Raw genomic sequence first — 26,198 nt, 5'->3', positions numbered from 1 at the left:
CTCTACTCCGTTGACGATTTTGCACAGCGCGTAGAGGTCGCCGCAGAGACAAAGTTAATTACTCGAGTGACCGCTGTGTTTTTTTTTGCATGCCGCTTGCGTCCAGTGGTGTTGGATATTGACTGGGCAAGGGCAAAATCCCGGCAAGGACTACGGTTGGCCTGACAGAATTGCAGTTGGGCAAAACAGGTGGACGGTGTTGCAGCATTTGGGTCGTGTAGAGGTGCCACTTTTCCAAGATCGAGCGCAACAAATGGGAGGTATTTGTACGGTGGCTTTTAACTCTGCAACGGGTAGCAGGCCAGGCAAGAGGCGGAGTGGGACCGGCCACTGCGGCCCGTCTCGTTGTGCCACCGCGTTCCGTGGCCCCGACGGCAATCGCTGGAGTGAAGACTCATGGACTCGGGTGGACAGCGGCAGCATGGACGGAGGAAATCCCCCCCCCCCCTCCACCGTTGGTGGCGTCGGCGCAAATCCGATGAAATCGGCATCTTGCGTCAACGCGGACCGCGCGTTTTGATCGGCGAGCCGTGCGAACAGAGACGGCCACTGCATTGCGCATTTTCAGATGCGCTGCTTCTGCGGCCGTCTGGAGTGCTCTTCCTTCCGATATTAGGAAGCCACTGGGCGCGATGCACTTTTACATCTCGAATGATTATTTAAGTAGCGACAAAACAAGCCCGATGTATGGGGGCCCGTGTTGCGTAAGGGGGGGGGGGCGTGTTGTGTGTGGGGGCCCATGTTGTGTAGGGGGGGGGGGGCTGGTGTTGTTTGGGGCCGTGTTGTGTTGGAGGGTCCGTGTTGTGTGTGGGGATCTGTGTTGTGTAGGGGGGGGCTGGTGTTGTTTGGGGCCCGTGTTGTGTTGGAGGGTCCGTGTTGTGTGAGGCCTGGGGGAAAATGGCTCGGCCTAGGCCTGAATGGCCAGTGATCAGGATACTTAAAATGGCCGTGACTGAGAACAGGTGAGGTGCAATTGGACAAGTGAATTTATTATTTTTGCAAAGACGACAAACAGCAGCAATCATTAAATGGCTCCACATCGACAGCGCGCGTTACTATAATTTACACACTCATATGTTTATTCGCTTAAGCTTTCATTAATTAGCTGCATAACTTTTCGACATTTGTAGACACTTTTTCTGGTTCCTTGTGTGTGTCCCAGCATTTGTCCTGCCCGGGTGTAAACGATCGGTGTTCTCTGTGGACAAACTGAAAGGTGGCGGCGCTCTTACTGCGGAGAGCCCGACTCCATGGACAGAATCCGGTCCAGATTCCTGCATTATAAGCAGCCGCTGTCACCGCGTGAGTGTGTGTGAGCATCTCCGGAGATTTACAACAAAGATACAGAAGCGCACAGATAGAGATACAGACACACAGACACGACAAAGCATGCACACGCACATAGATACAAACACAAGCAGGGAAATACAGACCCACACAAATACACATATACAGACATGACAAATCACGCACATGGATACAAATACACATGCAAATACAGATACATACACACAGATACAAACATGACAAGGCACACACACATACAGATAAAGACATACACAAATAGACACAGATACAGACATGGCAACGCACCACACGTAGATACGGCATTAACAAAGGTCAAAATCAATAATCTCCTGAACAGCCTTGAACAAACAATTTGGGGAAAGTGCTATTAGCGAGCACCTACTAAGGCTAGAATAGTGCACGAGTTGGTGTAACCTCATTATGCCTTTGGCTCCCCAGTGCTTGTTTGCCCACTGCACCAGGTGCAAGCCTTCACGCAGTGCTCACACACACGTATAGATATACACACGTATAGATATACACACGTACCAACACACGTACCAACACAAAGACAGAGTGGGGGTCTCCATGTTGTTGTACACTGTCGAGGCCGCTGTTGCGGCGTGTACATTACTAAGGCCGGCATGGCACGCAGGTAGACAGCGGGGTCAGAGCAATGTGCACCTGACCACCCATAGAGCACACCCTGGAATTGGGTCAAGCTAATTTTACACAGAGTTGACCTAGTGGAGGTCCGCGTGGAGATTAAAACTCACTTGACCAGCGGAGTTAATGTGCACCATGGGCAAGGAATTTAACCCAGGTTACCAGGATATCGGTGCGGTGCGCGAATCTATACAACGCCACGGCCTGCATACACACAAACATCGTCACACAGACGCGCGCGCGCACACACACGGAGGTAGCCGGTTGCCTCAGAGAGCCGGAGCGGAGCGGCTACATCACTGGAGCCCCCTTCTATTGTCCACCCTCGACCACCAGCTTGTTGACCGAGTACAGATTGCCCACCACCACCTGCACGCGCACACACACACGCACACACATCTCCCATGTAGCCTACATAGATTGTTAGGGCAATTGCAGTTAGTGAGCACTTATTGAAGCCGTAATGACACATGACGGGGGGGGGGGGGGGGGGGTGGTCAACAAGACGCCCGAGGCCGCCTTTGTCTCCCCAATGCTGATGTTTACACACTGCAATGGGTACTCATTTAAGGCCGAGATGACCGTGGGGAGGGCCCAGGCCCGGTTCAGATATTCACCACTGTTATTAATCTTGAGCAGAAATCAAATTAGATTCGCAGCGTCTGTAGAGAGTGCTCTAACCACTACACTACCGCCTCCCCACAAAGACAAAACCCCCCATGTAGCCTTTAACAAGAATGTTGGGGCCCAGTATCGTTATCGAGAACCCATGAAGGCCAGCGCCACGCATGAGGGCAAGGTGTGGTTAACAGCACAGACATGCACCTGGCCGCCTTTGTTCCCCCCCCCCCCCCCCCCCAGGTGCTGACATCCAGATCACGCGTCCCGCCAGTGCGTGAGGCATCACGGAGCCAGGCTGGCTGCTCACCGGGTTAGCCTCGCTGGCGACGCAGGTGAGCACGTGACCCCACGCTCGGCGAATGAGCACGCGGACGACAAGACCCACAACCCCAGCCACACGCGCGGTAATGGTTTGGTGCGTATTCAGGTGGCCCGCACCGTGTCACCATTCAAGGAGCCTCCAGCCAACGTCACCGACTACTCCAGCTCCACGTGCCCCGTCGCCCCGAGCGTGCCGCGACACACACAGACTCGCGAGCCCCGCCTTGCCGTGGGCACCCGCCGCTCATCGCCGCCAATGCGTTCAGGGCTGGCCACACGGGCACCATTTGGGGAGCCACGGTGGTGAGATGTTGACTACCTTGCCTGGCATACAGGAGTTCGTGGGTTCGATCCCCTCTCTCTCCCCGTAGTCGCGTGGATTTTTCTCCGGGTCCTCCAGTTTTTCCCTTCAGACTTAGAATCAACATGAGTCGTTTAGAATATTTGGTTGCTATATATTTCCACATGATGAGCCACTTCGTTGAGCTATGATTTGTGATGGCCAGGTCGCTTCTGAAAAAGAGCTATGCAGCTCAGTGGGCCCTTACCTTGGGGAATTTTATTTATTTATTTTTAGTTTAGTTTAAAGCCGGATCCACTCGGCTCGCGCGCTTTGCGATAACGCCGCGTGACCTCGTGACCTCGTGACCTCGTGGCTGGCGCCAGCAGTGGCCGGGGGGCTCAAGGGGCTCAGAGAGAATGATCCGAGGGTTCGAAGGCCGAGTTCAGCCACCCCCACCATGGCTCCGATTCCGCGCGGCGAGAACTGATGAACGGCAATGGCAACGCGCGTGTTTATACCGGAATTCATCGCTTTTATAATCAAGCCAATTGGTTTCAAACCCCCCTGTCCACAGGATATTTTAACAGGGGACGTTAATGTTCATTATTGGACTCCCTAATCCACCAAGTGGAGGAGGAGGTGGGGACAGGGGGGTGGGGGGGGATGGAATCCTCGACAAAATCTCCTGCGGAACCATTTCCTAAAGCGGGGCTGCACTGCCGCCACGGATTCCATGTCCCTCGACACGAAAGCAAGGGGGGCACAATTTAGAACACGTGTGGGGAGGGGGGGGGGCGGTACATTTTGTTTTGCCAAGATGCAAACGAAGAACCACGTCGAGCAACGAGCGCCAGCGTGACGTGGAGAGCGTTGAGCCCCATTAGCACGGCGTGGCTACGTAGGGTGCGAGAGGTTCAACGTTCATACACACATCAACAACAACAACCACATGCACATTAACATGCACATTAACAACAACACGCACATTAACAACCACATGCACATTAACAACCACATGCACACGCACATTCAAGGCGGTGGGGGCTACCGTCTCGCCGAGACCCCCCCCCCACCCTTGGAAGGAGGCGTCTCGACGAGGGCCCTAAAACGCGGAGCTAAAAATAGCCCCCCACCCCCCGGGAGTCGCCGGCACGCGGCGCACGTGACGGCGTTTACAAACGTGGCCTGGGCGCCGGGGGGGGGGGGGGGCCTCTCGCATCCCCCACCGCTGTCGCGGTTCACCAACGCGGCACTCGCGAGGCGGAATCGAGAGCCGCAGTGAAGCCCACCCAGCGAGTGGTGGCGGCATCGCGAGTCACCGCCGCCTGCCCACAGTGGCCGCGCTCTCTAAGCCACGACAGCCCCGTGCCGCGGCAGCGTGGAATCCCAGCAGTGTGGAGCGGGGAGACGCGTGCGGCGTCGGGGTCGGTCGAGGTCCTCTCCTCTCCGTGTCTCGGTGGATACTCTTCTCCCACGAGTGTCTCCGTAACGGACGGCGTCTGTCCATTGCTCTCAGGAGACAATTCTCTCCCTGCGCTGCGCTTCGAGCGACGACGCCAAGGGGCGGCCCGGTTGGAGAGGCGCGGTGCACAGTGCCAGTCCACTCTCGCGCAGCACCTCCGTCCGTGCGCACCACGTCCCTATATACAACGATTAACTAAACTATTTATATTTTACCAAGGCAAGACCCACCAAGCTGTATTGCTTTTTTCAGAAGTGACCTGGCCACAATTGATAGCTCAGAGAAGTGACTCATCATCATGTGGAAATTTATAGCAGCCAAATACTATAGAGGCATGTTGATTCTAAATGTGGTGGGAAAAACCGGAGGACCGGAAAAAATTCCACGGCATCCGGGTCGGGATCAAACTCACGACCTCCTGTATACCAGGCGAGGTAGTTAACATCTCCTAGTCGCCGCGGCGCCCGATCGTGAGGAGTCCGTGCAAACGCTCATCCCGAGGATGGCCGACGGGCAACTAACGAGCGTCCCCGACCCCCGGGACCGCGAGACGCGCAGCCAACGGCAATCCACGCCGAGACCGCGGCGAGGCGCTCACACAACCTCAACTCACGCGGGGGGCGAGGGGGGGTCCACCGCTCGGCATCGTGGGATTCAGCAAGCGGGATCGTCTCGCCGCGGGGTCGCACCGTTATTTTTTTGAGATGTGAAATTCACCACAGACCCACCCCCACCCACCCGCCAGTTTGGGATGAGGAAGGCCCATTAAAGCCACGACTTGAAGAGTGGGTGAAACTGATTTTCTTGATAAAGATAAATACCTACAGACGCGATTCGAACCGAGGGTCTCCGCATCATCGGCTCGGTGTTCCCTATGCAGGTATCCTTGTAATAGTCCTGGCCAGGTGTGGTGGCGAGTGGCTGAAGCAAATGGGTGGGTCAGTGAGCCAGTGAGTGAGGAAGTGTGTGAATGAACAGCTGACTGAGCAGGTGTGTTCGGCAAGCTAGTGAGCATGGAAGTGAGCCAATAAGTGAGCGAGTGCAAGTCAGCCAGTGGGTGATGAATGAGTGAAGCAGCGAGTGAGTATATTTAATCACAATTACCGAGGACAGCAAGTCTGTGGTAGGTGGGTGCGTTATTGTGCCAGTGAGAGTGTGTGGACAAGTGACTGTGTGAGTATGGGTATGGGTCATGTAGCCCGCATGCCCAGCCACCGCATGCCTAAACAGCTTTTGTTCGGCCGGATCGAGGGGGCTAAACGGGCACGGCACGGGCTAGGGAAAAGATGGAGTGATGTGGTACAGGAGGACGTGGAGCTGAGTGGACTTGCCGATGACTGGTACCAGCGGTGTCAAGATCGGCCTCTGTGGTGGAGGCTTGTGAAGGACGCTACTGGGCAGTTGGAGGCAGTCGCCCTCCAACAACAACGGAGGGCGGAGGAGCGACGCTCACAACAACGAGTGGAGCACCGGGTGGCTAAAGCACAGCAAGTTGGTAGGGGGTGCAGGTGGTGCATCAGCCAGTTATCTCGATCATCTCAGTCAGTCGACCTGTGGCATCTGGCTTTGCCCCGTGACCTCCTGCCAGTGGGCGTTCGACACTTCACGTGGCCTCAAGGTGCACATAGCCTGGCACAAGCGTCGTGGTGACGTCACCGCCACTTAGTGGCGAATGGCGGTTGTTGTGTGAGTAAATTGGTGGGTGGGTAAGCAGGGATGTGATTGAGCGAATGTGCGAGTAGTAAATGAGAAAGTGAAAGCGGTGAACCGAGTGAATGGGTGGGTGCAGTGCGCTAGTACGTGGATGAGCGAGTGATTGAATTGGTGGGTGGGTGGATGAGCGAGCAAGTGAAAGTACGGGTGGGTGGATAAGTGATTTAATTGGTGGGTGGGGGAGCGAGCAAGTGGGTGGGGTAGGTAAGTTGGAGAATGGGTGGGCAGGTGTGTGTTTGGGTGGGTGGGGGAGTTGAATGGATGGGCGGGTGGGATGAGTGACCGGGCAAGTGAGCCAGCTTGTGTGTGGTGGGTGTTGACAGGGCCATGAGTGGTGCACGTGCCCACACAGTGCCCACGCCGTGGCCACGCCGTGGCCACGCCGTGGGGCCCCTAATTTAACCACCCCGGCCACGCCACTCCAGTCCTCCTGTTCCGTTTTTGTCTCGACACCGAGGGCACAGAGGGCACGGCGTGGCACGGCGTGGCACGGCGCCAGATGAACCCTCCTCACCCCCACAACCATCTCGGGGTTCACGCGGGTCCAGCACCTGCCCACTGGTGTGTGCGCGCGTGTCCGAGTGTCAAGGACGCCGCGTCCCTCAGTCGGAGAGCATCTCCTCGTGTCATCTCAGCTCCATCACCACCACCAATATCACCGTTAACAATATCATTGTTACCAAAACCATGTCTGTTATGATGCCAAGCAGGTAGTAATCACAGCACAATACTGATAGAGAGTCTTGAGACCCAGGGAAACTTCCCTCAATAAACAAATGGCATTGTTATTATTGTTGTTGTTGTTCCTCCAGGTTGAGCAAAATAAGCACTGGCTCGCGATTGTGCACCACTTGGCAAGACGGCACTCGGGTTTGTCGTGTTCAGGACACACTGGTCCCCACCACTGTAACGTGGAATTTCCACCAACTGGTGGCACCAAGACAACCCCCCCTCCCGTGGAGCGGAACAAGACCACCCAGAGCTCGTTGGGAGCACGTGACTTGAGGAGCGGCCATGATCCATCCACTGCCGGATGAAGCCCCCCCACCTCCCACCGCCCACCGCCCCCCACCCCCCACCCCCCCCGAGCTGTCACGTTCCTTTGCCGTCTCGCGACGCGACACTCCATCTCACTGCGTGGTGGACACCGTCATGTTCTCAATAGGCACGGGACAGCTCGTACATATAAATAGCGCGTGTGCATGTGTGCGTGTGTGTGTGCGTGCGCGTTACGTGTGCGTGTCCGGCTGCGTGAAGTACGTCGCAGGAATGCCCGCGGACCAACGGCCGCCCCCGGCTCCGCACGCTCGCTACCAGCGTGCCCAAAATTGGCACGAGTGCACGCGTGTGGCGTGACTCACAAGGAGGAGCACGTGTGTGCGTGTGTGACGTGACTCACAAGGGGGAGCACGTGTGTGTGTGTGTGACGTGACTCACAAGGGAGAGCACGTGTGTGACGTGACTCACAAGGGGGAGCACACGTGTGTGTGTGTGTATGACGTGACTCACGCGGGGGAGCACACGTGTGTGACGTGACTCACAAGGGGGAGCACATGTGTGTGTGTGTGACGTGACTCACAAGGGAGAGCACGTGTGTGTGTGACTCACAAGGGGGAGCACACGTGTGTGCGTGTGTGTGACGTGACTCACAAGGGGGAGCACACGTGTGTGTGTGTGTGATGTGACTCACAAGGGGGAGCACACGTGTGTGTGTGATGTGACTCACAAGGGGGAGCACACGTGTGCGTGTGTGACGTCACTCACAAGGGGGAGACCCCGCTGCACCTCTCACGCACGTCCTGGGTGCACGCACGTCCTGGGTGCACGCACGTGCGTGTGAGCGGACGAATCAGTGCATGAGTGAAAGAGTGGACGATTGAGTTAATGATTGAGTGGACGAATGAGTGGATGAATGAATGGGCTCGTGAGAGCGTGAGCGAGTGGATGGATGGACGAGTGAATGACAGGGTGAGTGGATTAATGTGTGTGGATGAGTGGATGAACCAGTTTGTGGACAAATGCGTGCTTGAGCGAGTGGACAAGTGAGTGGACGACCAAGTGGGTGGGTCATTAAGCAGGTGCATCAGTCCGATGAACACTTACCACACAGATAATAGTTGTCACCACTGCTCGATGAGGACCTCCCCCACGTCACATCATGTCGGTCGAGGTGGTTATTTGACCATACTTCACCATGCTGGTCATTGTGGGCCAGTGAAGGCAGGGAGCAGACGTGGGAGCGCAGGATTACAGTACAACCGTGGACTTTGCTGCACTGCCCTCTGCTGCTCGCATCGTAGTCCCGCAGCAGCCTAGAGCACCTGTGTCATGTACAGCGGTGGGCACCCCCCCAGGCTCGACCCAGGCTCAGAGGCCTGCTAAGCCTCTGAGATCTGACCAGATCGGGAGTATTCCACGTGACTTGGCCGTAGGTCGATCAGTCACCCCACCAACACAAAATGTTCATTCATTTTGTGTCGGCGCCCTAAAGTCACCGCAGCCAACACGGCCACTCGTGGCAGCTCCCCACTACCCAAACACCACCCCCTGTGCACCCCCCCTTCCCCGTGCACCCCCCCAACCCCCTCTCTCCCCCTCCTACCACCCCTAACCCCCCCCCTCTCAACCCCCCCCTTCTCAGCCCCCCGGCCCAATTTTTGTAACGGGCGGCTTCATGCACGGATGAGTGCTGTGTAGCCATCACCACCCCCTCCCCCCACAGTGATCTTTATTTAGCCAAGACAGGGTGGGGGGGGGGAATGCAGAAGTGACATCGAATTAATAACATCACTTCCGGTTTCAGATAAACCGGAAACACTTTTTATGGTTGTCTCTAGATTTGCATCTAGGTTGGATTTTCTGGGGTTTCTTGTTATTCAATCCGGGAGCTCATCCCCAATTTCTGCTACAAACCGTGCCATTGCCCTAAACTGGGCATCACTTTCACTGATCAAAAATTAATTACCCATTGATCACCGAACAATTCACTCCCCCACCGAGTCAATTGTCAGAATTCCAGCCATCACCATTCGAGACTAATTCCATCACGTTTCTACCGTCCCATTTATACCGTTCTTTGAAATTGTTTTCATCTCATTTGTGTTCGCAACCCGTAACATTATCAATCACTTCTGCATAATTTACATTAATCTTTAATTATTTATACTTACACATAGGCTTGGACTGTATAGTATTCTAATGCATTTAGTCAATGAATGATGCCTGATAACATACCTACACAACCCATTGTACACAGACTCTGTGTTAGCCAGGGAAGGGATGGCATTACGTTGCTCATGCCTTGAGAGGGGGTCGAAGAGTGGAGGGGATGGGGAGACTCGGGGGGAGTGATATTCATCAGCACGGATTCTCACGCTTGTAAATGCACGAGGATCGATCGACAGTGCGACTGTAGGAAGCGTGCGGCAGCATGCGCCAGTCTTGAGAGGCCTGCATGGCGACGCCAGGTATCGCTCGCAGCTAATTGCACCTGTCGGGTAACAGGACTGACGTGAGCGAGTCGATGGCCTCGTCCCGCCCACTGGCCATGTCACCATTCACCCTCCGGCCGAATTCCATGAATTTATACGCGATTCACAATCGTGGTCTGAGAAGCGATTTAATTTTGTTTGGCTTATTTAGCCATTCGGTTTGTCGAGCTTTGTTTTGCTCTGGGTAGCCGTAATGTAACACAGGAGCCCGGCACAATTGGCACAAAGTGGTATAGAAATGTTTCGTGCACACAATCACGACGCACGCGTTGTGAGCCATGACCTTCCTAGCGCGAATATGAACTGTGGATGATGACAAAGGTAAAATTGCAAACAAATACAAGGGGCATGCTCTCGGGAGAGAACCCAGAGTGCAGTGAACATCTCATCGCAGATGTGACGGAGCCAGTGGCATTCTCAGCACGAGTAAGCCACCTCCGATTAGCACAGTTGGCTACGTACGGTGCGAAAGAAGTTCAACGTACATATGAGCTGCATACCAGACGAGGTAGTTAACATCTGCCACCGTTGCATAAGCCACGTCTAAGGATGATGCGCTCCTAACTTATTATATATGCCATATTATTATTATTATCCATGAAATTTATTGCCGCCTCGGCACGCGGCGCTATTTGTACGAGCGAGGGTGAGACAAGGTTGAGAATACGATTACAAAAGGTCACCGCGCAAATGGAATGCAGGGCTCGGCAGTGAAGTCCCGCCGCTGTGTGCTGTGTAAATAACGCGGCACAGCAGCAATGCCGCTTGGGCTGACACCCACAAATAAATAGCCACGAGTAATTTTATCATCCCAATTCTGAGAATAGTTACATTAACCCATATGATAGCTCAACAAAGTGGCTTATCACGTGGATGGCAGGGAAATAATCTAAAAACGCGTGTTTCTAAGTGTGGGAAGGAAAAACCGGAGGATTCGGAGAAAGATCCACGTGATCCAAGGGGAGAACATGCAAACTCCAAATATATAGGCGTCGGGGTCTGGATTGAACCCACGACATCCTGCACATCAGGCGAGAGACATACCATCTCGCCACCACGGCGCACGGTCGACCTCCGGACCCACAGCTGACACTAAGAGTGGCTTCTTCTCCTCGGCACTGCCGGAGACATTCAGAGCGACGTCAGAAGATACTTTCCGAAAATCGGATTGTAAATATAATTAGGCCTAAGTTTAAATGGGAAAAATATTAACCCTCTGCGATTTTCTCATGATAGAAATTACCACAAGCAATGTAAATGAACTACGGGATATGAGTGAAGAACGGTTATTGCGCAATCCACGCTCTGCCGTACGCAAAACAGAATATTTCTCTATGGCGCCAAGAAGGATGCGAGGGGGGGGGGATGGAAATGTCAAACTTGGTAATTTGGTCTTCGAACAGATGATCTGGGTGACCGCTAATAAATCATTAAAACAGTAAATTGCCAACAGAGCGCGCTCTCCCTCTTATTTAATTCATAAAAACGCTCACTTCATGCCGAGCCAATTTACCAAAGTAAATTGACTCGGGTCCCCCTGATCGGCCACGCGATGAAAATTCTTAAGAGTTTTGTGGAAAAAAGTCTGTGAATGATCGACTTCTGCAGCTGTGAGACACGCAACCGTAACCACGTGGTGTGATGTTATCTTACTCACTTGGTATGCAAAAAGTCGCGGGGATTTTTCTCCGGGTCGGCTTTTTCCACCCAACTTTTAGAATCAACACGCATTTATATTATTTTGATTATTTATCTGCAATAAATTTCCACATTATTAGCCACTTTGTTGAGTTATAATTTCTGGCCAGGTCACTTCTGAAAAAGAAGCTAATAGCTCAGTGGGCCTTACCTGGTAAGGCAACACGTGTTTTTGTATTGTTTTGTTGTTGTAACGCTCAAACCCGCCGCTACTGGACATCTGTGAAAAAGAGCTTTATAGCTCATCGGATTCCTCCAGGAAAATATTCTGATTCTGAACCGCTGCGTCACTCAACGGGTGCGAGCGTCGCGTGGCGGTAACGGTCGGTCGAACGCGACAAAATGCTCGACGCACGGGGACGGGGCAAGGATGAACAAGCGATCGACCACGCGGCCCCATCCCTTCGCGGTCATCCACGCCGCTCTCGTCCCGGTCGAGAGATTTTTGTGACCACATCACCGAGAATTGCGCCTGGGGCGTGCTTGGTTGTGTGGTCACAGTATCCCTCGGGTTGCTACAGGCTGCGTGGCGAGTGCAGCCGAAATTGATTGTACTGTACTTCAATGCTCCCTTCCCTTCACCAACCCACACTGACCAGTGAAGCGACGTATGGTCAATCAACACTCACTGGCGCCCGCGTGGGCGTGGGCAGGCCCCTCATCCAGCAGTGGATTGACAAATGGGCTGCACACATGGATTTAGGCTCCAGGTGGCCGGGTGGTCATGCAGGGAATCCACGTTACATCCCCCCGTGATCAAACCGAGTTCTCAGGTGTGGAGAGCCGATGGTCTCAGCCCGGTCAGCAACAACGCAATGCCCCCCCCCCAATCCGTCCCAACCCCTCCACTCCCACCTCCCCATCTCCCAGCTTCCAGCTCTCAGCATAAAAAATATCGATTTCACTTCCACGTGATGAATGCTTGTGTGTGTGGCCAGGATGTGTGGGAGAAATGCAGCGCTCTCTAGTGGCAAGAGATGGGGGGCCTCCTGCCAATATAAGGTGCCCAGGGTTCACGTGTCCCTGGCACGTGACCGTGTGAGCACCGCTCAAATGGAGAAAGCTTGAGGCAAGGTCAACTTTATAAGTTCACAAGGTCAAAGATGGGACTGGAAAGGTCAGGGGGCTAGAGATTCAATGGTTTAAGATCGGGCAGGCCTTCATCTAGCTGTGGATGGATCATGGCTGATGACGATGATAGGAAGGACGAGTCTGATCGCCTGCACGAGCCGATGCGGCAATGCAAACGAGTCGCCCCCCAGCGGTGTCACAGGGGCACGATGAAAGTCGACCGAAATAAAAGCAGCACTTAGTCAATCAAAGAGGGAAGGGGGCGTGCCACTTGACCATGACGTGACCTTCTCGATCCACGAATTAATCGTTGTCATTTATTACAGTTTATTGATTAAATGTTATTGATTAGGTTTTATTGTTTATGCTCAATAATTTGCCGGCGGAATTTTTTAATATTAATTACCATCTCCCCACAACGCCCCCTCGCTTCTCCCCCCGCTCTTGCTCTTAAAAGAGGATTTTGTTTTGATTAAAACACTTGCTATTCGGTTTACTTTTTCAATTTACTTTATGTTCAGTTAACCGCGGGACTAAAGTTGAAATAAAAGGGGACATTTTTACATACAAGCCAACATTTTCAAGATGGTGGCCCGAGCGGACGGCGAATTGACGGGGCAGAATTGACATTTGGGGTGCAAAAATCGATGTTATGGATCATAATTAGCGAACCTAAACACCTCAGGCACGCCAGGGGGGCTTCCCCGCGGATGAGATTGTGCGCGTAGCCCCACCTGCTGGGCGCGCCGCGGTGTTTTACGGCGAGGGCGAGAAGGAAGGAGCCAAGCGAGAGCCTGAGCTTCGGGGTTGCAAACAGTCTGGAGAAGGTTAAGCAGAGGTCGCAACCGGGTACTCGATACCCATACCCTACCCGATACCCGGCTACCCGTTTGCGACCCTGGTGCGGCCGGGTACGGGTAGGCCGTGAGTCACTGGTGAGTAACCGTTTGTCACTCATTTCGGGTAGGGTACGGGTAGGGAACGGGTACCCGTACCCATACCCAGCCGGGTACGGGTACCCATTTGCGACCCTGGTGCGGCCGGGTACGGGTACGGGTAAGGAATCAAAACCCGTTTGCGACCTCTGAGGTCAAGGGAGCCTTAGGTGATGTGGGCTTGTGTTGAGTACAGGCAAAGAAGATTAAAAAAACTTAAACTATTTTTAAAGCTAAACTATTTTTGTATTTTACCAGGAAAGGCCCACTGAGGTATATTAGCTCTTTTTCAGAAGTGACTTGGCCACAAATGATAGCTCAACGAAGTGGCTTGTCATGTGGACATTTACAGTAATGGAGGGGAAAACCGAAGGACCCAGAGAAAAATCCATGCGGACACGGGGAAAGAGACATGCAGACTCCAATATACAGCAGGCGTCTGGGTCGAGATCGAACCCACAACCTCCTGTATACCAGACGAGGAAGTTAACATCTCGCCACCACAAATACAAAGGCCATAGACTCGTACAAATAATCAGGCTTGGAAAGAGATCCACAGACTCGCAGAGACCCGTAGATGAGAAGGGCTATAGAGATGCGATCTGTGCAGGGCAGAAGTAGTAGAAGAAGTAGAGGAAGGGGGGGGAGGGGAGGATGCGGTGGAGCAAGACACAAGGGCAGTGGAATTGAGTCGAAGAGAGGCGCGGAATAGAAGCGCTAGGAGGGAGGATATCTGAGCAGCAGACGATGCAGTCGTGGGGCTTCTGGCTGAGAAGATTTCAGAAACGTTAACAAAGTGGGTGGCTTTTTCCTTGAGTATCGAATGACAATAGATTAGGACTGTAATTTAGAGAAAAAATGTGTTCACCATTCTTGACGAGAGGGAACATGCCACTGCGTCAGACGTACTCGGATGGACTTTTCCCATCCACGCTCGGATGTCAGAGTGCGGGTCAAACCATCGACTTGTTCTACATTAAGTTGAATTGTCTGAAGCTACAGATAATTGCCTACATTATGAGACAACGCGTGTATACTTATGCTGGTTTTCAAATTATGATTGCGAGCTTGCCTTAAAGTTGTGAAACTGCCTTTGTCTCCCCAATGCTGATGTATACACACTGCACCAGGTCCTCACTTGAGGCCGAGTTGAGCAATGGGTGGCCCCAGGATCAGTTCCAATATTCACCACTGAATATTGGTTGTGAGCGGGAATCTAATCCAGGATCAACGGGTTTGTAGCGTGGTGCGCCAACCACTGTGCCACTGCTCAGTAACGACACAAGCACACTTCCCCTCCCATGGGTGTCAGAGAGTCAAATGCATTCTGGGGGCGCACGCGCTCACCATTACTATAAATAAAGCATCGCCCCTCGCTGCCCACAACTCTCTCGTGCGCGCGAGAAAATACCGCCGCTCCACGGCCTTAAATCGGGCGGCTTTGCATCGCGCACTCCATCTCCGCTCCGCGTACTCCATCTCCGCTCCGCGTGCGCCAACATAGGATTTCCCACCACCCCCCCCCCCCCCCCGGTGCCAGCGAGGGCCCAGGCTCCGAAGCGGATTTATTTGCGAGCCTTCAAAGCGGCGGCTCTCTTCCATCAGGCCCAGCAGTGCGCGTGATGCCAAACCTGACCGTGGCCGGGAGGGTTAGGCTGTGACAAAGTGATTGGCATCCCGATTGACCGATTGAATTCGAGGGCGGTTTGTAGGAACGCAATTCTGCGTTTGGATTTTTTTTGCGACGAGGTGATCCCGGTACCTCCGATTGCTCCTCTCATCGCCCGTTGAAATTGAAGTGACTGTACGTGAAGCTCCGCGTGCGACGATGACGCGCCGTGCCCATGCCGGAGAGCCCCCAGAGCTCACAGTACAATCTCGAAGGGAGTGTCCTGCTGCATTACTAGAATTACGATTAATAACAATAATTAAATAATTTATTAATTTGAGCCACCAATTCCGGTTGTTCTAACAAAGAACCGCTGGTTATGGCTTGGGTGTTTCCGTTGAACCATTAACGTTACGAATACGCGGTAATTTATCTCAAGAAAGAATTCGGCAGAGGAGTGTGAGAAAAAAGCTCCTCGTTAACTCGGTTTAGTCTGAATTTAGAGGATTCATTTACATAATCCGGTGGCCAATCTGTACGCAAATGCACTATGTATGTACTTCTGGGGAATTCCTCAGACCGCTGCACCAATTTCAATGAATAACGAGGCAACTGGAAGTGTATGATGTGTATTACAAATAAATACATTTTCACTTTCTATTCAACTATTCGGCCAATTCAGCTCATCGGCCTCCCGGCACTGTTTATGCACTCTACTATTTAATTTAGAGGCCATGGCAAGTGATGCAAGCCCCATTCAAATTCATACAATGGATAGATGTGTGCAGGGGTTGCTCATGGGAGGGATGGGGGGAGGCGGCGGTGCTTGAGTTTAGAGGTTGGGATGGAGGAGGTGGCGGGGGGCGATACCCAGAAAGCTCTCCAGGTTATTTGTTGCCACTGAATCTCAACATCGAATCAATATCGGCGTCGCGTGACGAGGGCGAGTGCTGCTGCGAGTGCCAACCTCCGCCCCGAGGGTAACGCATGCGCAGCAGCAGCGGAAGGCGCCAGCAGAGGGCAGCGTCTAACAACAAACGGCAGCTTCCAGACAGTTTTCTCCGCGGCTCCCTCTCCGCACGTGCGTGCGCGTTTGGGTTGTGCCGCATCTGCTCGTGGTTCTCTCCATCTCACACGGCGGCTGAGCACGGGGCACCACCAAACGGTCAAAAGCGTCAACGGGATGGCAACAAACGGCGCTGTCGAGCCGCGACAGATGGGAGCGGCGCTACATTTTTTGAAACGAGCGAGATTGTTATTGTCAAGGGCTTTTGGCGGAAAGAGATGGTGGAAGGGAATTCAGAATCAAAATCTTTATCTATCCTGGAAATATCCGATGAGCTATGAAGCTCTTTTTCACAGATGTCCATTAGTATAGGAAAAGCAAGCCAATAACTCTAAATAAATGATAAACTCAAACGAAACTTTTTATTTTACCAGGACAGGCCCACTGAGCTATATAGCTCTGTTTTCAGAAGTGACCTGGCCACAAATGATGGACCAACGAAGTGGCTCATGTAGTGGAGATAGATAGCAGCCAAATACTCTTAATCCATGTTGATTCTAAATGTGGAAGGAAAAACCGGAGTACCCGGCTTACAATCCACACGACCACGGGGAGAAGATGCAAACCCCAAATATACAGCAGGCGTTACGGTCGGGATCGAACCCATGACGTCATGTATACCAGGCGAATTACTTACACTTTACCCCACCACCACCACCACGTGACATGCCGTTCGTCCAGCTGTGGTGAACCCCGTCAACACTGCTGTGTGCAGCACAGAGGCAGTGGTGGGGGGAGGCGGGACTCAAGAAACCTGCACCATTTTTTTCAACTCCCCCCCCCCACACCCCCCAACTTTCGATACATATTGCTTTTTTAATTGGTGCGGCATCTTATACTTCTTCCAATGCAGCCAACCTCATGCATTATTTACACCAACAATGCACTGGAAGGGCAGAGGGGGCTGTCTCTCCGTCCCGATCGGTGTAATCCAGCGGTCATAAAAAAAATTAACGTGGCGATGCGGTGCCGACAGTGACGCGCCAAGTGCCCAGCTCGAGCAGCGATACTCGACAGACAAGCTCCGTGGAAGGGGGGGTGGGGGCGAAACCTTAGCTGCATTAACCCAGGGGAGATGTATTATTCAAGGCTCGTAAAAACACGGGGAGGGGGGGGGGGGGGAGACCACAGGGCGTGCGGGGGGCGGGGGATAGCGGGCCCCATGGGGCGTGACGGCGTAAAATACGCCCTTCTCGCCTTGCTCTGCGCCCATTAGCGTGGGGAAAAAAACCCCACGGAGAAAGTTAAATTGCGCTCGTGGAAGGCCGGATAATGTAACGCTCGTATGAGGTGGAAAGTAACAACCTTAAATTCCATGGGTTCATTAATTGTTATAACGTAAAAACGTGCAGCCCTGCACGTGCTTGCTCATGCCACTGCTGCCACCGGATGGACCCCCCCACTGGATGGTATTTTGGCCGACTCTTCTACGCTGGCCACCAGACGTATTGCAAGAGGTGCGAGTACCCACACTTTACCCCACCACCACATTCTACCTGTCAATCGACTACCTCCGGCCATACCCATTGATAATTGCTGCTGTGCGGATAGAGACCAGCGGGAGGTGGGAGGTGGAATTTAAGAAACTTGCCAAATGTTTTGCTTCGACTGTAGCACGCGCCGGGAGATCGATCCAGCGACCTCCGGATCGCAAGTCCACGGTGCCGATCGTCACACCGGGGCAGCGTCCCTCGGGGCAGCACGAGGGCACGGCAAGCCGCCTGTGGCGCCGCCTCATCCGGGACATCCGTCTTCAAAATGAAATGGGCGAGCCACGGCGAATATGCCGTGCGAAGCGGGGGGCTCTCTCCCGCGCGTAATAACGAGGCCGCTCGCGTGTTTTCGGAACATTATGCCTAGGAGTGTGAAGTGGCACTTGCGCAACCGGAGGCATCCGGGAGATTATCACCTCGGGAAAATGTAATACAATTCGAAGATCTTGAAAAGTTTTAAGGTTCCTCAAGTCGAAAATTACAAAACGAAAGTGTAGAGGAGTATTGTGAGTAACCAACGAGGGGGCGAGATCAGAAGGAGAGGCGAGCGGGTTGACAGTCAAGAATGACGTAACGTCACGGGTTACGCAAGGGGCTTTGGAGAGCACCTCCGGGAACATGGGCGGAGCCGAGCCGGAGGGAGGAGCCACCCAAAGGGTTCTTAAGGGCGGCCCCGTGATGGAGGCGTCGTCGTCGTAGGGAGCCAGGGTAAGGATCGGCTGCAGAGGGTCTCTCCCTCCTCGTCGCGGAGCGGTGTTGGCTGAACCCTCGCTCCGGCCAGACGAGTGAGAGAGCCCATAGGGTAGCCGAGGTTAGGACCCAAATAGTATCCAGCGACCGTGAGAGAGTAGACCTGCACTGGTGTGAGCGTAGGATGTCGAGTGCGACAGTGTAGCCGTTATAGAATTCCTCATCTCGGCGTGGTTCTACTGCACTACAATAGTAATAACTTTCAGCAGACGGCCAATGCAAGGATGAAGGATTAACTATTACATTTTTTTTACCAGGCAAGGCCCACTGGCCTATATAGCCACAAATGATCTCAACGAAGTTGGCTTATCACGTGGAAATTGATAGCAGCCATATACTGTAAATGTGTGTTGATTCTAAATGTGGAGGGAAAAGCCGGAGGACCCAAAGAAAAATCCACGCGACCACAGGAAGAACATGCAAACTCCAAATATACAGCAGGCGTCAGGGTCGGGATCGAACCCACGACCTCCTGTATACCAGGCGAGGTAGTTAACATCTCGCCACCGTGGCACCCCTTAAAGTGAACCAATGACTCGTTTTGGAACGTACTGTACACGATCCGCCGGCTCCACCTCCCCGGGAGGCATAAACGGTTCAGCCGGCACACGTGTCCCACCAAGCGCCCCCACTCCCTCCACCCCCCCCAGCAACCCCACGGCTCGCTGATCAAAAACCACGCTGGAGGATCCGTCCCAGAGTGTGAGACGCAGTCACAATCCGCCCGGCGTACATAAGTCCACTTGACGTTTGCGCCGCTCGTCCGTGGGTTAGTTACTCTAAAGCGGAGCGCTCCACAGAGGGTTCACGCGCTCGTCCATCAACGCGTGAATCGCACATGCCTCGTCTGGACGCCTTTCTTCCACCAACACGCTCCCACCGAGACCAGTGCATGGCCAACCTTTGTACAAAACAGTGATAACGCCGCTATTTTATTGCCAAACACTGCCAGAAACTACCTTTCTGTCAACGCAAGAGCCGGGCATGAGGTCCGGAGAGCTTCCAGCACTCGGAGACAACCGACGTCAAGGCGGCTTCATCTCGCGTAACTCACTACGTGCCCTCATGGTGGTGGATTGTGGGTAACACGATATGAACCGTACAATAAACCACTTTAGTCTGTGCTCCTTCAACAGACAAAGAGCAAAACTAAACGAGCTCTCCCGAAGCCCTCTCGTGGCTAGCAGACCTCAACATCTGATTTAACAGAATTGATAACACGGACGAGCTTGTCTCAGCGCATGAATATAAAAGAACATCGAAACCGTCAGTCAATGGATCTCAGGCAAGCCTAAGATGTGATTTCAACCTTCCGAGTCGCATCAGCAATAGCGCCTGTTATTCCCCACAATCCACCACAAAAGTGCATAATGAGTTTCGTACTATGTTTATGAACATCGGTGAACGGACCCCACGGTGCTCGTGGAGTGCTCTTGCCAATAACAGCAGTCAACGCAGCAGCAGCATTTGTGTAACCGGCCACACTCAGAAAGTTGAACCCTATCCAGTGTCTGCCTGCTTAAGTAAATTGCGGACGAGATAAAAATGATTCAACCTACCAAAGGCCATTAGGCTGCTGAACCAAAACCTCATTTAACGGTCTCATTCAGAGATGAAAACAGACGCTGGTCATCTGCTAATCTCAAACGTACGGTCTACATCTCAGAAAACAGAGGGTTCTAAACGTGGTCCCACACGGAGACCTCCCCATCAGCAAACCAGAGCAGGCCACGGCCACTCGGAGTTCGCCAATGTCCGTAATGTTGGTGCCGACTCACTCGGCCGCACGCCTGGTCGCCCACCCGCCCACTCCCTCGACAGCGTCAATTCGACCAGTTGGTGTCGCCCACCCAGGCCCCACGCCGCCTGTGCCACCGGGGCTGGGGGCCTCACCTGCCGGCGAATGACGTCGAGGCTCTCCTGGGCTCGTGCCATCAGACTCGCCACCTTCTCAGGTTCCTGCAAGGTGCGGTTCTCCTGGAAGGCATCCTTCACCCTGCGCAGGGCGTACTCCCTGCACACACGCACACACACACACATCTCCATCTCGATCACTCACCGTCTCCGCTCCAGGAGGTTCATCAGAACAGTAGGAATCTGGGGGATGTTACAATTCGTTAATTCATTATCACGTTCTGCAGAAGGTTGTTGTTATTACTCCACTTGGTTACCCAAGAGTCTCCGGACTCCTTTTCAGGAGGGTCCTCCAAAGCTTTCGCTGTCGGGGGGCAGTGAGCGACACATCAGGCGATGGTCCTTCTCCTTCATAGCATAGACATTAAAAGGGCCACTTCCCAGACGTTGCCTACTATTTCCTTTTCCTCTTAAGACAGTGTTATTGGCCAATTGAGGAATGTGTTGGGTTTTTTTTCATGGACAACAAAACACTATTCCAGAGCCTTAATAGATGCGGGCATCAAAAAAATCTCACAAAGCCGAGACCTAAATAAAATGTTACATACCATCTGTACAATTGTAACGCTTACGCTGAGATTGCTTTCCGAAAGTACCAACAGATGAATATGAGAGGGGGAGTCTGGAAAGAGGGGAAATGCTTTCGCCAGGAAATGACAGAATAACTGAACGATTCAAGTGGGACTCAGGATATAGATGAGAGAAAAAAACACAAAAGTCATGTTCAACAAAGTTCACAGTTACCAAGGGCAATTACTGAGGGCAGTTACCGAGAAATGAGAGCAACATCCATGTGCCTAAAAGAAAAATGTTATGATCCGTGTATATAGTCAGTCACCGAGGAAAAACTTACTTGCCATGAAACACATGCTGAACCACCAACAAAAATTACACATGCCCATACCGGGGACCAGGATATTATTCGGCCATCCACTCTTGCATACATCCACAAAGCGGTGCTAGTTTTAGCGGCCCATTGGGCATTATGATGATGGAATTACTCCATCCCTGCCACTTTTCAATTGTGAACCGAGCCCTCTGGCTACACTAAAGATGCTGGCTTACTCCAGTGTGGTTAAACCTAAGATTTAAACTTAGGCTCTAAGTGGTACTGGCTCAACACGAGCATACAGCTGAGATGATGACAATGCTGACTGTCTTTTTACATCAATCGATATAGCTTAATTGTATTACAACAAAGTGTTATGATTCAACCACAACATCCAGTCAAAAGTTTGGCGGTAGCAACAGCAGCAGCAGGTCAATGTAAATTGCAGAGATCAAATCCTGCGCCAGGCCACCGCATCTGCTAGACGAGTGCAAGCCACAGTGTAAAGCTTCTCGTGTTTCAATTTAGAACGCACAGTGTGGGGCCCTGTCAAAAGTTCGAAGAGTGATTTCACAGAGGAAAAACTTTGGGCGAAAGCGGCAGTGAAAACGAATTAGGGGAAAACAAATAAGCACGGACGCGGTGCACTGCCCATCTCGGGCTCGGGCTACCAGACAGGCCGTTATGATCTGCGCCCCGATCTCGTCCCATGAGCGTAGCACAACTCTCCATATCTCAATCCCATGCTGCATCAGTGTCAAGCCTGACCACTTTAAACCACAAAGTTAGCATCTCCCCGCTCAAGTGAGCATGGGGCGAAAGTGTAAGTTCCGCACCACTATGGCAGATTACCAAATATAAAATAAGAGGGGGCAGAAATGTGTGGGGTCAATCAAACGTTTGCCAGCAGTCGTGCGAGGAAACAATTTCAGGGCTGGGAGGAGGCTCACTTGTGGGACTGGCTATACATGGCTTTTTTCTTTCATTTCGCTCTCTGAAACTGCAGCAATTTTCACCCCAAATCTTAGAGACTCTCTGAGCTGGACACAAAATCGTTTAGAAATTACTCAAGAACAACAACAGAGCTGGGGAAAAGGAAAAAATGCAAATTATATTTCCCGGGCCTTCTGTGCTGCTCATATTACATTTTTTCACGTATTTCACATCAAATTTTTCTCTCCCTTTCGAAATAGATGAGCGATAATTTTACAGCTAAGGATTCAATTTCTCAGGGCTGCATGCAATTTTGACTGCCGAGGGCTCCCCTGAGTATTGGCACTCGCTGTGCGATGGCAGTAAAAATTGCGGGATCGCTTAGATTTCCCAACAGGCAAATCCCACCACACTGAGCGATGTCAAGCATCTTAAGATTAACGCTTCCTAAATCGTTAGCAACACACGCGGGGCACTCGGGGCTCAACGCAGAGGTCAAGTCTGGCTGCTCCCCTCGTTGCCTTGAGCGAGGTTCTCGGCACAAGCCACTGCCCAATGCTGTAGGCTCAGTGTTCCGAGTTTGGACCGTGGTTATTAAAACGAATTGAGGTTTTAGTGTAAAAGTCAATTTGTATGCAATATTGCCCTCCACTACCAGTGGTTTGAGAGTCATCCAATCCAAGAAGTCATCACGGATAATGCCGTAGATGCCACTATGCCTCACCATTGCTTCCTTCCTTCTGCCAGATCCCATATCAATTATAGTTGATAAGACTGCAAAGGGCCGCTCTTATAGTCTTCTGCCATCTGGCATTCAGTCTTCCCCTCGGTCGCACGTCTCACAAAGTAATCCCAATTTTGTAGACCCCCGGAGGTCGATTCGCCAAGCTGACCTCCGACTAGGGTTTCCTTGCAGTGCCTTCTGATTATGAGTCTGGTGATCCAAACTATTTTTATTTTACCAGGCAACCATAATCTTTGGTTCTTTCGGTAAAGTCATGTAGGTATAAAATAAAATAAATCACGACGTTTCGGGCACAACACAAGCGTTCATCATCAGGTGGGAAAGCATGGTCTGCTGCTGAGGCAGACTGTTTGAAAAGGTTTGAAATGGGTGTAGCTCAAGGGTCATAAAGAAGTGGTCGGGGCTAGCGATGTTAATGTGAAAAATTAGCATGTAACTGTAAGATAGGAAAGCGGCCTCCTCGACGGGGGCACGGAAGTGGCTATGTTAATGTGAGAGATTAGCACGATGTTAATGTGAGAAATTAGAGGGCACGGAAGTAGCTATGTTAATGTGAGAGATTATCATGATGTTAATGTGAGAAATTAGAGGGCACGTAAGTAGCTATGTTAATGTGAGAAATTAGCAACATTAACGTCATGCCAATCCCTCACATTAACATAGTCACTTCTGTGCCCTCGTCTAGGAGGCCGTCTTCCTTCTTTTCTCCAGTTACATGCTCATTTCTCACATTAACATCATGCAAATTTCTCACATTAACATCACTAGCCCCGACCACTTCTTTATGACCCTTGGGCTACATCCATTTAAAACCTTTTAAAACAGTCTGCCTCAGCAGCAGACCATGCTTTCCCACCTGATTACGGACGCTTGAGTTGCGTCTGAAACGTCGTGATTAATTTTATTTTATACCTACGTGACTTTACCGAAAGAACCAAAGAGTATGGATTCCTGCAGTCACGAAAGCTTCAAATCAAGATTTTACCAGGTAAGGCCCACTGAGCTACATAGATATTTTTCAGAAGCGACTTGGCTACAAATTATAGCTCAACGAAGTGGCTTATGTCGTCATTTATAGCAGCCAAATAAACTAAACGAATATTTCTGAATGTAGAGGAAAATACAGGAGGTTCCAGAGAAAAATCCACGCAACCACGAGGAGAGAAACATGCAATTCCAAATATACAGCCGTCAGGGTCGGGGTCGAACCCACGACCTCCTGTATACCAGGCGAGGTAGTTGACATTTCACCACTGCGGCGCCCCAAGCACAGCTCCAACTGATAGCAATGAAAAAGACAAGAGGGGATCAAGGCTAAGATTTGACGCCACCACATCCTGCTACACTTCCTTCCTATAGATCTCTCAACTGCTGCACATGATTTCTAATATCCGCTCCTAGTCTCATCAGCCCTATACCCTGATACTTTAGGTCTTCCCCTTGTAACAGTCGACACGTCCGTCGAAGAGCATGCTTAGTCTCATCATCACGACCTTGGTCTGGGTGCCACTCCCAATATCCGTCTCAGTAACCTGCCCTCCTTCACACGCATACCACCCATCACAAATGCCTCTTGCTGTTTATATATCTACGTGGATGACTTAAATGCAAGGATAGTGTCATACACACAAAAAGCACGTGAGAATACATTTTTTCGATTCGTGTATGATGTAATGGTTGTGTGACCCGTATAACCAGAAAGGTCATTATTATAGATCTCGAAAGGTAAGCAGAGTTGAGTCTGCTCAATGTTGGGATGGGGAAACGGAATGAGAATACCAGGCGTTGCAGCCTGGTGCTGCAACGTGGCCGGGAAATGACAGCACACCAAATTATTCCTGCAGCTATTTGCGGAAGTTGAAGGGCTAACCCTGTGTGAGAGTGCGTGTGGCAGGTTTTCTCCAGGTAATCCAGTTTCTTACCAGCCCAAACGCTCACTATGGTAAAAGACATTTCCAACCATCCCAATGCAGGACCCTCACGCGTCTGGGGACTCCGTGAGGCTTCCTGGATAAATCAAGGGCAATGTTATGATAATACCCACACTTGACTTTCAATAAAGCGGTACCTGTTGTTTTTTGGGCTAGAAGCGTGATATTAATAGCGCTAACGATACATTTAAACAGCAATGAATGTGAAAAGACTGCTAATAATTCCGACACGATCTGGCACAACTGATAAATGACGACAGTCAAGGGCACAAGGAATGAGACAATGACGTCTCAAAAATGGCTCGGGCCACAAAGCCACAACAAAATTGGGAGTTGTTCATCGACCAGGGAAAAATAATACATGAAGTCAAAAAAGACGTATGGCTCCATCAATCCATTCCTGTTAAGAACCCTGAGACGCCATTGGAAAGGGCATTCGTATGTCAGTGGATAAGTAATCATAGAAGCACATGTTACGTACTACGAAGTGTAAATCTGTTGAAAGACCCGGGTGAGGTGAAGATAATGGTAATAATGATGCCGGCATTATTGATATTGCGTACTTTATTAATAGTAACAGCGGGGAGGGCAGGAGGGGGATCGTTGGCTCCGCTTTGAGGTCTTTGTGCGTGAATGGCGCTATGCATCTTGTGCCGTTGTCGACTTATAACGCCACCGATGCGGGTCGCGGGTGCGTTGTGCAGTGCGCCAACCACTGCGCTCCACCACGACCTTACAACACAATCGGCACCAACCGCAAACACCGACTCTACCCTTGCACCCACCACACGTCAACAGCAACATCCGCCACAAGGGAGTGAGCAGCCGATACAAGCGCGACCCTCGTCAAGGGTAGAGACGCACACGTCCCACTCGGCGCCCTATCGACAGCATAGGCCTCATCGCGAACACCAAAGCGCCCGGGGTGCCAAGAGCGCGAATCCCGGCGCTGTTCCACCACCCCGCACACCCGACCCGACCCGAGCCCCCCCCCGCACCTGTAGCTGTAGCTCGCGAAGCGGCCGCTCTCCCGCAGCAGAGCCTTGTACAGCGCCAACACGCGCGTCCTGCTGGGCGCTGCCATGACACCTTGGCGGGGTCCTTCAGCTGCGAGGACGCAGGGCTGGGGCGGCCGCGGCGATTGCCCGATTTAAAGGGGACGCCGCGATGCGACGGTGGGGTTTATACGCTGCGATCCATACTTGCGAGCGCAACGTCGTTTTTATTTTTAGCGCGCCGATCAATCGGCCGTAAACGCGGGTCTGGGGGTGGTGGTCTTCAGGGTGATCGGAGATTCGCGATCGCCACATTCACGGCGGGCAGCCCGGCGCGTGACGTCACCAGCCGCGGGGGGGGGGGGGGCGACACGCGGGGGGGGGG

The 26,198-nt window shown here is 52.2% G+C and overlaps 1 protein-coding gene across 1 annotated transcript; it reads right to left on the bottom strand.

The window, feature by feature from the left end:
• Positions 1-968: 968 nt before the first annotated feature.
• On the bottom strand, positions 969-26,133 carry LYRM4 (LYR motif containing 4). The gene is made up of 3 exons (XM_061571952.1): positions 25,817-26,133; positions 20,360-20,480; positions 969-2,322 (listed from the first exon to the last, which is right to left on the bottom strand). Exons 1-3 carry the CDS (start codon positions 25,900-25,902, stop codon positions 2,266-2,268), a joined length of 264 nt encoding a protein of 87 aa, XP_061427936.1. The 5' UTR covers positions 25,903-26,133; the 3' UTR covers positions 969-2,265.
• Between the last annotated feature and the right edge of the window lie 65 nt (positions 26,134-26,198).

The sequence above is a fragment of the Lethenteron reissneri genome, chromosome 49 (genome assembly GCF_015708825.2).
Source record: "Lethenteron reissneri isolate LAM-NWPU_2019-01 chromosome 49, ASM1570882v1, whole genome shotgun sequence".
In the NCBI taxonomy this organism is placed as follows: Eukaryota; Metazoa; Chordata; class Hyperoartia; order Petromyzontiformes; family Petromyzontidae; genus Lethenteron; species Lethenteron reissneri.
Note: the sequence above shows the minus strand (reverse complement) of the source record. Positions and strands in the feature narration are given on the sequence as shown.